At 46.0% G+C, this 14552-nt stretch overlaps 1 protein-coding gene across 2 annotated transcripts in view; it reads right to left on the bottom strand.

Moving 5' to 3' along the window:
• CFAP299 (cilia and flagella associated protein 299) overlaps positions 1-14552 on the bottom strand; it is a 335705-nt gene that overhangs the window by 208243 nt on the left and 112910 nt on the right. For both annotated transcript variants that reach the window (XM_082236767.1, XM_082236768.1), the window contains exon 3: positions 7426-7516. In XM_082236767.1, the coding sequence (XP_082092893.1) occupies positions 7426-7516 (91 nt within the window). The remainder of the gene's footprint in view (positions 1-7425; positions 7517-14552) is intronic.

Here is a 14552-nt window from a genome sequence, read left to right as displayed (position 1 = left end):
AAGCCTCTGGAGCGCAGGGGGAGCTCTCCCTCTGCACTTCAGAGGCTTCGCGTTGCTATTGTTGAAGCCAAGGAGCCTGCATTTGTGCCATAAGACGCACACACATTTCCCCTTACTTTTTGAAGAGGGAAAAGTGCATCTTATCGAGTGAAAAATCCGGTATATGCAGAAATGTCTGTACGGAATGCCATGCGAGTACCGTCAAACTGGACCCACTGCTGCAGAAATGCCATTTTTGTCATCACCATGAGGGAAGTAATTGTTTCAGAGTGTATTTTGTAGAAAATATTGCAAGCTCATATTGTGGCAGCTGAGCGGTCTTCCAGCTACTAGAGTTTGCCCTCAAATTATGAGTTATCTTTTTTTCGTTTTCAACTTGTAATTTTCTTTCTGAAGAGATGTGATTTTTATAGCACTCTAGTGTTAGCCACTTCAAAGGCACTTCCTTGTTCCGAGAATATTATTTCCCCAAATCCATGACTCTGCGATGAATGACCCCCGCCCCCATTTCATATGCTTGATGTTAAATAAGTTCTGGAGCTTCTCTACCAATATACACCACTAAATGGCTACTGCATAGTTTTGGGACGCTGTGGTTACAATCGCCTGTAATCTGCTTTATCTTGACATTCTGCTTTCATTTTTGGCAGGAATGAATCTTCCACGCAAACACCCACTGTTTTTAGAGATTTATATTAAAATAAATAGTGAAATTATAGCCACAATGAATCTTCAAGAATGCAAAAGGTTGGGAACCTTTTGGAAAGGGCTCAAGGAATCCTGCCACATTGACAATTGGGCAAGAAAACCTCCAAGTCCCCAACCGACTTTGTCCGTTACTCAAAATAAAAGTTATTCCGTCTTAAATCAAGGTAACCTTTGGAAAATGTAGTAGCAATTTAAAGATTCAGAGTCCAGAATTTGAGACTTGGAAGTCAGTAAACTAATTGCTTAATGAGATGAGGAAGGTTACTTTGAAATCATTTCCTAAATTGCTGAGGACCAAATTATGCATTTAGCAGGATTAAGAGGTACAGCTTGACACATTTAGCAGGATCAAGTAGCAAAGCTTGGCTGAAGATGATGGTGGTAGGAAGGCTGGATATTTGAATACTCCTGCAGGAAAAAAGACTCCCAGCACACAGAAAAATAACAGAGTGTAAGAGAAGGCAAAACACACTAGTTTTATATGTGCAGAGAGGTTATTTCCTTTTTCCTTTTTTTAATGGCAGAACGTTCTAAGATGAAATACCATACCTCCATCTTAGAGTGGCACACAAGAAGTTTCACCACTGGATTCTGCTGAGCCTATCAACTGGTTCTCAGGTTTTCATGAAGCATCACCGCTGAGTGACCCACACACAGAATCTCTACACTGCTTCCCCGTAAAGCAAAAAACAAACAAACCCAGAAATTCTCATTATTACGTGGCTTCCATGAGCAGGGACGGATTTAGGTTTGATGAGGCCCTAAACCATGCATAGGCAAACTCAGCCCTCCAGATGTTTTGGGACTACAACTCCCATCATCCCTGACCACTGGTCCTGTTAGCTAGGGATGATGGGAGTTGTGGTCCCAAAACATCTGGAGGGCTGGAGTTTGCCTATGCCTATTCTAAAGCCATTTGCACATAACAAATATGTATTTTATTGAAGTATTTGTTGAACTGAAACACAATTAAGAAGAAGTATATTAATAGTGAAATACAATTAAGAAGTATTTGGGGGGGCAGGGCAAGAGAGTGGGGCCCTAAGCTCTACGTGGGGCTACCTTTGAAGGTGACCTGGAAACTACAACTAATCCAGAATGCGGCAGCTAGACTGGTGACTGGGGGCGGCTGCCGAGACCACATAACACCGGTCTTGAATGACCTACATTGGCTCCCAGTATGTTTCCGAGCACAATTCAAAGTGCTGGTGTTGACCTTTAAAGCCCTAAACGGCCTCGGCCCAGTATACCTGAAGGAGCGTCTCCACCCCCATCATTCTGCCCGGACGCTGAGGTCCAGCACCAAGGGCCTTCTGGCGGTTCTCTCATTGCAAGAAGCAAAGCTACAAGGAACCAGGCAGAGGGCCTTCTTGGTAGTGGCACCCGCCCTGTGGAACGCCCTCCCACCAGATGTCAAAGAGAACAACAACTACCTGACATTCAGAAGACATCTGAAGGCAGCCCTGTTCAGGGAAGTTTTTAATGTACGACATCTTAGTGTATTTTTGGTCTTTGTGGAAGCCGCCCAGAGTGGCTGAGGAAACCCAGCCAGATGGGCGGGGTACAAATAATAAATTATTATTATTATTATTATTATTATTATTATTATTATTATTAAGCTATAGCTTGTTTAGCTTCTATGTAAATCTGGCACTGTCCATGAGCCTAACTTCAAGATGGAAACTGTATGTCAATGAACCACTCTAAGTTGTACAGTCAGTAGCTGGTAGATTGTGCCTGTTACCCAGTGCATGGGCACGTCCTCAGCAGAGCTTCTCTGCACTCCCAGTTTAGTGCTTTAAAGTGAAGTCTCTAGTTCAGGAAGCATAATGCCCAACATGCCAGCTGTTGCATATTCTTTCCCTCTGCGAGCGGCACCAATTCTGCCGTGCAAACTAAAGTAGAACTAGCATGCTTTGCACCCAGGTGCTTGCTGTTACACCCAACTTCTGGCAACACAGGAGGCAAAGTCTGGGAATGAGTCAAAGTTGGGCGAGGCGAGTATGTGTGTTAAGGAAGAGAAAAATAAGGGCATCAGCATTCCCTTGAATTCATATAAAAGCTCCATTTCACCTGCAAGCTTTCACTAGTGTGGCCTAGTGCTGTCTAAGAAATTTGTAACCTTATTCTGGTTTGATGCTCCAGCTGAATCTCTGTTTGACATCCTTCCAGCTCCAGGTTCAGAAACCACTGCAGTTTCAACACTTGGATGAGCACAGCTTTGCGTTCCCCTCCAAAATCTCACTATAAATGTCCAAGATTGACTAAGTGGTGTTTTTCCTGCCCTAGCAAATATCTAGAAGGGACCTTCAGGGTTATTTGAGTTCACCTTTGCAAGCTGAGAAGATATCTTTTATTGGGGCTACCTTTGCTGCAGACAGCATGCAAGCATCACAAAAAAAACTTTTAAAAAAACAAAGAGCAAAGGAAAAGTAAACCATTTTTTGGAAAAATTTGAAAGCAAAATATATATTTTATGACTGAAACCCATGATCAGCCTTCTGGCAAAGATCAGATATTTAAGCTGCCTAAAGGCCATTTCTCGTTAAAGCTGCTTGACATTTCTTTTACTCTAAACATGCAGGGGAAAGCAGTTATTGATATCTGTGCTGCTAGAAGAAAAATCACAGCTATTTCCAGGAAATGCACAGTTTTACGTCTTTTTATGGTGCCCTCCTAGCAGAGAATTGGAATGTGATATGCAATACATATTCTAAGCACAAAAGTGATTTGTTTGAAATTAAATTATGATTACCTGCATGACTCATATCATCTCTGCAGGGAAATATTAATTGCACAGACATGGGTTCCATCAGAAGAGAAAGGAATATTTTGACAATGCACGTTTTATTTCAGCAGCAGCATACCAGCATCCCTCCCCCCCACATACTTTCCCCCCCCCAATAAAAGTTGGAAGAAAAAAAATCAGAAAAAGATCATGTCAGCACAATATTTCTGGTGATATACAATGCAATCTTGTGTTTCATAGCATTTTCAACACAGGAAATTGGTGTATTAAAAACAATCCAATTCACATTTCTTTCGCTTGAATCAGGACTTGTGGTTCCTTTGAATGGAAACAAGCTGTTTTTACACTAGCTTAAGATGTCCATGCTTGTTAATTGCTGACTCAGACAACATTCAGTGATAATGTCAATGCCCCATGCTAAAGTTTAGCAGCTAAAGCATAATTTAGACTAACCTGATCTCAGAATTTGTTGTCTAGGCACATTTTGTTTAGATTATTTCCTAATCATTCAAGCTATATTATTTGTAACTTGCTAATTGATTGAAACCTTAGCCAACTTCCCAAGAGCTGCAACATCTCAGTAATGTACAAATTAGAAGACCTAAAGTATGAAAGTCTATTTATCATGTCAACCCAACCATTCATTGGAAACTTGTTAACAAAACTCTAGATATTTGAAAAGACCAGGGATAAAATCCTTATCCCGACTTATGGAAAAAACACTTCCATACGTCTAAGGCATCTGATAACTTCATTTTGGGGGACGGTACCCAAGTTACATGATGGATGGATTTATAGCAACATATGGTAGACATTATAATGAGTTTAGATTATTGTAGCCCAATGGACTATAGATAGCAAGTTTTCTAATGTACTCAGTCTCCACCACCACAATTCCAGTTAAAGTGAAATGCCATGGAAGCAGTATCTGTATCCAATGGTGTGTTGGGGTTTTTTTGAAAGGAAAATCACTGCATATTATTTGGAATAACATACAGAAGTTTCGCAGGTGGCTTGGCCACCCTCTAAGTTTTGTGCGGAAGAGGCATTCATGTGTCCTTCACTGGTCTTGAAGTACACTGGGGAAGCCCAGCCAGATGGGCGGGGTATAAATAATAAATTATTATTATTATTATTATTTAGAGGGTGATCAAATCACACATATTCTGTGAGTAGTGCCTACATGTGAAATAGTACATAACACTGTCAGTTTCTTAGTACAGAAAGTATAGATCAGATGTGTAGAGATATTCCATATTCTAATTACCGGTAGTTCAAGAGTTAATTCAATTAGTTCTGGCAGCTTCTCTGTGTGAAAGAAACAAGCAGAAGGTTCATGATGTTTGGGTTATTCCTTCAGAGAAGCAGAGTACAGCTGCCTTAAACTGGTTCTCTTATCTCTTTCTGTCAAGGTCATGCTGACTATAGTAGTAAGGGCAGAAGGAGCCCGAGTTTCACTTTCTCTTTCTATCTTTGTTTCCTTTCTGGTGTGGTGTTCTGTACATCATGGGTGGGCAAACTAAGGCCTGGGAGCTGGATCCGGCCCAATCGCCTTCTAAATCCGGCCAGCGGACAGTCTGAGAATCAGTGTGTTTTTACATGAGTAGAATGTGTCCTTTTATTTAAAATGCATCTCTGGGTTATTTGTGGGGCATAGGAATTTGTTCATTCCCAACCCCCCCCCCAAAAAAAATATAGTCCGGCCCCCCACAAGGTCTGAGGGACAGTGGACCGGCCCCCTGCTGAAAACGTTTGCTGACCCCTGCTGTAGACAGTATGCTTAGTGTTGAGGTTTAGACTTATTATAAGTTGTTGTAAGTTTAAGTTAAGTCTGCGGCAACTGGATTTCTTATGGACAGTGCCAATCCTGAATGTGTTGGATTTGTGACCATTATGCTCATTTGCCTTCCTTAGCAGTCAAGCTCTGCTGGATGAAATACAATTGCCTTTGGTCTATTTTTTGGGAATCCTGCAACGTGTTTAAGTTGTTCAATAGCACGTCAAAGCGCAAGTAGACAAATAGGTACCGCTCCGGCGGGAAGGTAAACGGCGTTTCCGTGCGCTGCTCTGGTTCGCCAGAAGCGGCTTAGTCATGCTGGCCACATGACCCGGAAGCTGTACGCCGGCTCCCTCGGCCAATAAAGCGAGATGAGCGCCGCAACCCCAGAGTCGGCCACTACTGAACCTAATGGTCAGGGGCCCCTTTACCTTTACCTATACATTGGAGTTCTGCTCTGGATCACTATTGAGTAGAATTTCATGATAAACCAAGCCTGATATCACCTTGTGTCGCATGGCCTGCAAGGAAGGCCATCGCTGACCCAGCCTATCAGGATGCTGTTCCGCGATAAAAACTTGGCAGTCCCCCAGAAGCATGCACCATGTTTTGCATGGGGCCAGACACAGCTTCTTCTAGCCCCCTAAGTAGGAGGTAAGGATTGTGACTCCTCATACTGTTTCTGCCACAATGATGTCAGAAGCAAAATGAAAAACAGCATAATACAAAACCATTCAAAGCAGCCAAGTATCTACAGTGGATGCTCAGGTTGCGAACGTGATCTGTGTGGGATGCACGTTTGAATCATAGAATCATAGAATCACAGAATCATAGAGTTGGAAGAGACCACAAGGGCCATCGAGTCCAACCCCCTGCCAAGCAGGAAACACCATCAGAGCACTCCTGACATATGGTTGTCAAGCCTCTGCTTAAAGACCTCCAAATAAGGAGACTCCACCACACTCCTTGGCAGCAAATTCCACTGTCGAACAGCTCTTACTGTCAGGAAGTTCTTCCTAATGTTTAGGTGGAATCTTCTTTCTTGTAGTTTGGATCCATTGCTCCGTGTCCGCTTCTCTGGAGCAGCAGAAAACAACCTTTCTCCCTCCTCTATGTGACACGTTTGCAACCTGCAGCGTTCGCAACCCGCGTCTGTGCACGCGCGGGTTGCGATTTGACGCTTCTGTGCATGTGCGCCGAAATCCAGAAGTAACCCGTTCCAATACTTCCAGGTTTTGGCGGTTTGCAACCCAAAAAAACACAACCTGAAGCGGATGTAACATGAGGTATGATTGTATTTGTGTGTGTGTGTATTTCTGGTGATGGTCAGAAATACACACACACACACAAACAAACAAACAAACAGGCAAACAACAGGCAAAACACTGACCCCCATACACACAACAAATAAAACAATTTTTTTAAAAAGGCACCCCCACAACCAAATAGCAACAAAAAAGGCCCCCGCAAAACCCTCATTTTAAAAACTGGGAAAGGCAGGTCTTGGCAAAGGGGGTGTATGAGGGCACTGTGCTGGAGACCTAAAGTCTAGCCTGATCCAACCAAGAGAACTTAAGGCACATGTGGGCCAACTCAGTGGCTTCTACCAAGTTCTTCAAAAGCAGCCAAGTATCTAAGGATAAGGAAGAGTTCAGAATGCTCGTCATTGTAGTACAGTACTAAAATGTAAATATCAGAAAAATGTAAATACACCACTACACATAGTTTTTTGTATCTTAACATTTGGCTGCACTGATGAGTATCTGCATTAAGAGTATGAAATTTTAAGTGCGTGCATTTCAGCTGCACTTACAAAAGGACCCTGTCAAAACTTGTGAAAGTTTCCCGTAATATTATTTAGGAAAACATGAATACCCCGTCCCATGTGCATATGCACACATATTAAATGCAGAGTTGTGTTTTCATACAGATCTTATTTGTCTATACGGAAATAGATCTGCTCTATTCTTTACTCTCCAAGCCTTCACACAACCTACTGACATTGTTAAAAAAAAAAGTCAAGTTGTGCTCTGATCAATTGATTTCTGAGCCTTCCCTCAATTTCCTCCATAAGCTTCATTCTATTTAACATTTCCATGTTGAGAACCCATAATAGTCGCAGTATTCGGATGGCAGCTTTTCACTGCAATCTCACATTGTTTTACAGAACTTTCCTTTCAAATTTACTTACAGACATTTTGCCGTTGCGGTTGGCTTCCTCCCTTTCTGCCAATGCCTTCAGAAAGTCGTCTTTCAGCTCTTTTCCTGCACTTGCCAGAGCTCTGGTAAGGGAAAGACAGAACACAATGTTTGTTTCTGGCTCTTTCTATCTTCTTCTTCCTCATAACATTTAAACAAGAGTGAATAATAATAATAATAATAAATTTAAAGGAGCTCAGTCCAAGAGAAGATTCATCAGTACCTTGACAATGTTCCAAACCAACCTTACATATTTCAAAAAGGACTGCAGATTGTTTTTATAGAAAAGTCTGAATTAATAAACACAACTCCAACACACTGTGTGCGGCAAGGCTGAACTGAATAGCAGAGCCACTGCATCTAAAGCCATGATGCTTTTGTCAAACAGGGCAACAAATGGGGGCAGTATTTTTTTTGCTGTGTCAACTCCAAGCAAATACAGCAGAGAAGGCCGGATCAGGCCCATTACCAGCAGCTGGACTGGTTTGGAACCCAGCAGATCCTTGTGGGCTTCCCATAGGCAACTAAAAGGTAAAAGGACCCCTGACCATTAGGTCCAATCGTGGCCGACTCTGGGGTTGCGCACTCATCTCGCTTTATTGGCCGAGGGAGCCGGTATTCAGCTTCCAGGTCATGTGGCCAGCATGACTAAGCCGCTTCTGGCGAACCAGAGCAGCACATGGAAATGCCGTTTACCTTCCTGCCGGAGAGGTACCTATTCATCTACTTGAACTTTGACGTGCTTTTGAAGTGCTAGATTGGCAGGAGCAGGGACCAAGCAATGGGAGCTCACCCCGTCGCGGGGATTCGAACCGCCGACCTTCTGATCGGCAAGTCCTAGGCTCTGTGGTTTAACCCACAGCGCCACCCGCGTCCCGCTCATAGGCATCTAGTTGGCCATTAAGAACAGAATGCTGAACTAGATAGGACTTCCGTCTTATGTCACCATGATACGCATCCACCAGTCAATGGCAGTTGTACATACTATGTGGCAACCAGCTGAAGCACCTTTGTGATTAGACTGCAGGGATCAAAACAATTTATGTAGTCCCCAAAATGAGGGGTGATCTTGGTGTGTTTCCTGATAAGGTAGTTCCTTATGAAGATGCCATATACTGTATTTTTCGCTCTATAGGACGCACCGGACAATAGGACGCCCCTTGTTTTAGAGGGGGGAAAACAAGGGGAAAAAATTCTCCCCCTCTCTGCCCAGCACCCCTTCAGTGAAGCGGCAGGAGGCGCTGCGCAGAGAGGGGGAGAATTTCCCCCCTCTTGTTTTCCCCCTCTAAAACAAGGTGCCGTTCAGGCGGCTACCTTGGAAGCCTGGAGAGCGAAAGGGGTCGGTGCCCACCGACCCCTCTCGCTCTCCAGGCTTCAGGTTCCTTTCGACCTGCTCTTTGGGGCTGGCAGGGGGAAGCCCACCACCAGCCCCAAAGAGCAGGTCGGGGAGCGGGGAAAGGCGCACAGCAGAGAGGCTCCTGCCATAGCCCCCCCCCCCCGCGCTCCCCAGGCTGGAGAGGTGACACGCAGCTATAGAGGCTCCTGCCGTAGTTGCGCGTCACCTCTCCAGCTGGGAGAGGGGCGCGGGGGGCTGCTTTAGCCGCGCGCGCGCTCTCCCGGCTGGAGAGGTGGTGCGTGGCTAAAGAGACTTCTGCCATAGTCGCGCGTCACCTCTCCAGCTGGGAGAGCGCACGCGCGCGTGGCTATAGCAGCCCCCCCCCCGCGACCCTCTCCCAGCTGGAGAGGTGACGCGCGACTACGGCAGGAGCCTCTTTAGCCCCGCGCTCGCTCTCCCGGCTGGAGAGGTGGCGCGCAGCGGAGAGGCTCCTGCCATAGCCCCCCGCGCGCTCTCCAGGCTGGAGAGGTGACACGCAGCTATAGAGGCTCCTGCCATAGTCGCGCGTCACCTCTCCAGCCGGGAGAGGGTCCCAGGGGGCTTGTTTAGCCGCGCGCACGCTCTCCCGGCTGGAGAGGTGACACGCAGCTATAGAGGCTCCTGCCGTAGTCGCGCGTCACCTCTCCAGCTGGGAGAGGGTCGCGGGGGGCTGCTTTAGCCGTGCGCGCGCTCTCCCGGCTGGAGAGGTGACGCACGGCTATAGAGGCTCCTGCCAAAACCGCCCGTCACCTCTCCAGCCGGGAGAGGGTCTCGGGGGGCTTGTTTAGCTAAAGAAGCCCCCCGCGACCCTCTCCCGGCTGGAGAAGTGGTGTGCGGCTAAAGAGGCTCCTGCCATAGCCACGCGCCACCTCTCCAGCCGGGAGAGGGTCACGGGGCTATGGCTTCTTCACTCCATAGGACGCACACACATTTCCCCTTCATTTTTGAAGGGGGAAAAGTGCATCCTATAGAGCGAAAAATACGGTAATTAAAGCAGATTCTCCTGTGCACTGTGCTGAATATAAATATCTAAAGCACAGCAGACCATATTATAATGCAGAAAAATAAACAGGGAACTCCAATAAATCCCGGTCTTCACAGCAGATAGAGAATGAGTTACATATTGCTTGCAATCAACTCAAATTTAAGTTCTGGCATGGACCACATTTTGTAGCCATGGACTGTTAGCATATTTCGTCCAAACATTACTGTCCTATTACAAATTGGGTCCACTTCCGGGTGGGGCCAGGTTACGGCTGGGCCACCTAGCCTCCTCCCCCCTCAACATGGGGGCGGGACGGCGCCCCGCGTCCTGCTGGGAGAGACCCTGGCCCCCTCATTTCGCCAGGCGGCCAATCAGGTCGCTCGGGAGCGTGGCCAGGGACGATTTATGCCGCAGCGCGACTCTGAGGCTTCCCTTTCAGCCTCGCGCCACGGATCTCCTGCCCTCCCACCCTTTTCCCAAGTTGCATCTTTGGCCTTGTGACGGTCTTCGGTTTGTCGCCGTTGGGGGGCCTGGTAGGACTTTTTCCACTTGGCAAATTGGCACCAGCCATTTGGGTTTCGCCTACCTCATCACAACTTTGTAAGGTTTGGCGGTTAGGCATTGGAATAGCGTTGTGGGGGGGAGAGGAGGTGCGGCCATCACCTGCCCCTCCAAGATTAAAGGAATTTGGGAGTGTGGATCTTGTCCAAAGCCCAGGGAGGGGCCAGGGCCATACCACTGTCAGGATTCTCAGGCCACAGTCAGAGGTAACTGGTCTCACTCCAGGCTTTCGGCTTGAGATCCTTGTTGACCTCCCCATCTGCGTCTCCCGGCAGGATACAGGCAAGGTCACAAATCAGCGATCCTCCTCAAACGTGAGAAGAACACACCCTCCTCCCTGCTTTCCCCCAGGGAGGGGAAAAGAGACAGACAGGAGTCTATTTACATGTCTTTATTCCTGTCATTCCAGCAGTACAGAGAAACGTGTCTGCACTCTCCAGTCTCCAGCAGTAGAGTCTCAACTCCACCCCTGTACTTCCAGTACAGGTCAGATGACACTCTGAGCTAACATCCGGTGCTTAGTACAGAGAATAGACTGCCGCCTTTTTCTGCCCTTAGTACAGTTCCAGACATCAACATCCTGTTTTGCATTCCAGCCACCTGCAGCTGGCTTTTGCATTGCTGCTTTTTCCTGACAACCACAACCCTGACGGGAACCCGGGGGGTGCTTGAGTCGATCCGCATCAGCGGGGCTCCCCCTACTGGTAGTGTACCCTTACCAGACTTCCTGCAAGGTGGGTAGGAGTCAGATATAGTCTGTTGAGAAGATAGTCCCCTGCTGCACTGTTAGCGCAGTGTGCAGGGACTCGCCAACCGGGCGGCTCGATTCGGGGGCTGCTCAGGGGCCGGTTAAACGGCCTCCCTAGGCCACTTCTGGCCCATCAGCCACAGGCTGGGGACCCCTGGCCTAACTTTTGCCCTTTAACATTAACCTAAAATTCTGTGTCCTTGTGTGGGGGCTTGGGGGCCTTGACAGGCAAATATATGTGTGCATGCACCCACATCACATATCAATGCACACCAATGGTAATATACGACTGCCCTTCTTCATCAATTTTAATAAAAAGCTAACCCTCCAGAGAAAAGGGAGCCCCCATGCCCACAAGGAACAGTTGGATATATTTGTGTTGGGAATAGTCAAGCTTTGTACAGTCTTCCTATGCCCTCTCTGTTTTCCCAAGGAAGGGAGAAGTGGTAACTAGAAAAGGGAAAACGGTTGGAAGGGATTCTTTAGCCCCTGCTATGCGTTTCTCCTGTTTGACTAAGTTTACTTAACACTCAGTGACCTGAAAAAGCTTGTAAAAATAAATACCAAAAAGAAGTTATTTCCTCAAAAAGGAAAAAAAGGAAGCTAGAGTAATTTCTTTACAAAGGATTAGAGCTACACTTTACTGGCATGTAAACACTCAGTTATTCTATTGTTAACATATTCACGCAATTGCACCCTTTCGATGCAGTATAAGGACAATGCAAAAAAGGCAAGAGAAAAACTGAAAGCTGTGTTTAACGATTAACCAGCAAGTTATGCATGCTATTACAATGTCACACATACAATCTAACAAGTAAAGGTCTTCCCCTTCCCTTCCTGAAGCCCATTTCTTCAGTCCTTCCATTGCAGAATCTAATTTATTAGAAAAGGGAATGTTCCACAGGGAGATCATTCTGCGCAAAGCATATTGGAATGGGAATGAGAAGCTCAAGCTTTTTACGTTTGATGTTTTATTGTGCTGAAAGTTTTAATTTGTTGGAAACCGTCCGAAGTGGTTGTGTCCCTGACGGGCTGGGACAACCCAGTCAGATGGGCAGCGCGCATACACACACACACACACACACACACACATATACCACACACACACACACACACACATATATATACACACACACATATATATAGACACACACACACACACACACACACACACACATATATCTGTAAACAAAGACAGCCTGTCTATTAAAAGATGGATTGAATTTTCCTGGATACAAAGATGGCAAAAAAACAAACACACCCAAAGCTAAGTGTTATTGGCAAACTGTTGACATCGCAGACTAATGATGACAATCCCCACCAGAGGCTTCAATAAGATGACAATGAAACTGAGGCCAAATCAGGGCATGCCCTTGTTGAAACTTGCCGCCCTCGTTCTGCAGGAAAGCATTGGTGCAAGTCATTAATTAATGGAACACCATTACAAAGTGCACATAAAATGGTGCCACCCATTAAACTGAAACACTCATTGCTACCCAGCCAGAAGCAGATTTCTGCATTATGAGTATGTTCTTTGCAGCACTATTCTGTGTCTGATACTACTTCGCTACATTGACTCTAAAATGCACGTCTGCAAAGCAACTGCTTGGGTTGCTTCTGGTGGCCCTCAGTTGCAAAATAAGAATTTACCAATGAAAATGCAATTCCCATTATCCTCACCACCTCCTGTATCAACTGCCAAGTCTGAAAAGTCTCTCCCTCCTACAAAGTCATGCTCCCTGTGAGACAAAGGTCCATACAGTGGAAAGGCCTCCCTTGGGAGGTTGTAGACTCTCCTTTCTTGGAGGTTTTTAAGCAGAGGTTGGATGGCCATCCGTCATGGATGCTTTACCTGAGATTCCTGCATTGCAAGGGGGTTGGACTAAATGACCCCTGGGTCCTTTCCAACTCTACAATTCTATGATTCCATGGCAATCGAAAGAGCCCCAGGCAAAAGCCAACTCCTAAGACCAGACCCCCCTTCATGGATCACTGCCTTGCCGTGGCGAAGGGGCTTGAAGAACTCAGAGAAGCTATGAACTACGCCGAGCAGGGCACCCAAGATGAACAGGTCATAGTGGAGAGTTTTGACCAAACGTGATCCACCTGGAGTAGGAATCGGCAAGCCACTCCAGTATCCCTGCCAAGAAAACTCCATGGACAAAGACAACAGGCATATAAAAGTTATGACACTGGAAGATGAGCCCCTCAGGTCGGAAGGTGTCCAACATGCTACTGGGGAAGAGCGGAGGACAAGTACAAGTAGATCCAGAGCTGATGAAGCGGCTGGGCCAAAGCCGAAAGGACGCTCAGTTGTGGATATGCATGGAAGCGAAAGGAAAGTCCAATGCTGTAAAGAAAAATATTGCATAGGAACCTGGAATGTAAGAACCATGAACCTGGGTAAGTTGGATGTGGTCAAAAATGAGATGGCAAGAATAAATATTGACATCCTGGGCATCAGTGAGCTAAAATGGACGGGAATGGGCGAATTCAGTTCGGATGACTACCATATCTACTACTGTGGGCAAGAAACCCGTAAGAGAAATGGAGTGGCCCTCATAGTCAACAAAAGAGTGGCGAAAGCTGTACTGGGATGCAGTCTCAAAAATGATAGAATGATCTCGATACGAATCCAAGGCAGACCTTTTAACATCACAGTAATCCAAGTTTATGCACCAACTACTGGTGCTGAAGAAACTGAAATTGACCAGTTCTATGAAGACTTACAAAACCTTATCGAAGTGACACCAAAGAAGGATGTTCTGCTCATTATAGGGGATTGGAATGCTAAAGTAGGGAATCAAGAGATAAAAGGAACAACTGGCAAGTTTGGCCTTGGAGATCAAAACGAAGCAGGGCAAAGGCTAATAGAGTTCTGTCAAGAGAACAAGCTGGTCATCACAAACACGCTTTTCCAACAACACAAGAGACGACTCTACACATGGACATCCCCAGATGGGCAACATCGAAATCAGATTGATTATATTCTCTGCAGCCAAAGATGGAGAAGCTCTATACAGTCAGCAAAAACAAGACCTGGAGCTGACTGTGGCTCAGATCATCAGCTCCTTATAGCAAAATTCAAGCTTAAACTGAAGAAAGTAGGAAAAACCACTGGACAGGTAAGATACAATCTAAACCAAATCCCTTATGAATACACAGTGGAAGTGAGGAACAGGTTTAAGGATTTAGATTTGCTGGACAGAGTGCCTGAAGAACTATGGATGGAGGCTCGCAACATTATACAGGAGGCAGCAACTAAAACCATCCCAATGAAAAAGAAATGCAAGAAAGCAAAGTGGCTGTCCAACGAGGCCTTACAAATAGCGGGGGAGAGAAGGCAAGCAAAATGCGAGGGAGATAGTGAAAGATACAGGAAATTGAATGCAGATTTCCAAAGAACAGCAAGGAGAGACAAGAAGGCCTTCTTAAACGAGCAATGCAAAG

Source organism: Podarcis vaucheri, assembly GCF_965113315.1.
Source record: "Podarcis vaucheri genome assembly, chromosome: 9".
Classification (NCBI taxonomy): Eukaryota; Metazoa; Chordata; class Lepidosauria; order Squamata; family Lacertidae; genus Podarcis; species Podarcis vaucheri.
This window is presented reverse-complemented; position numbering and strand designations above follow the sequence as displayed.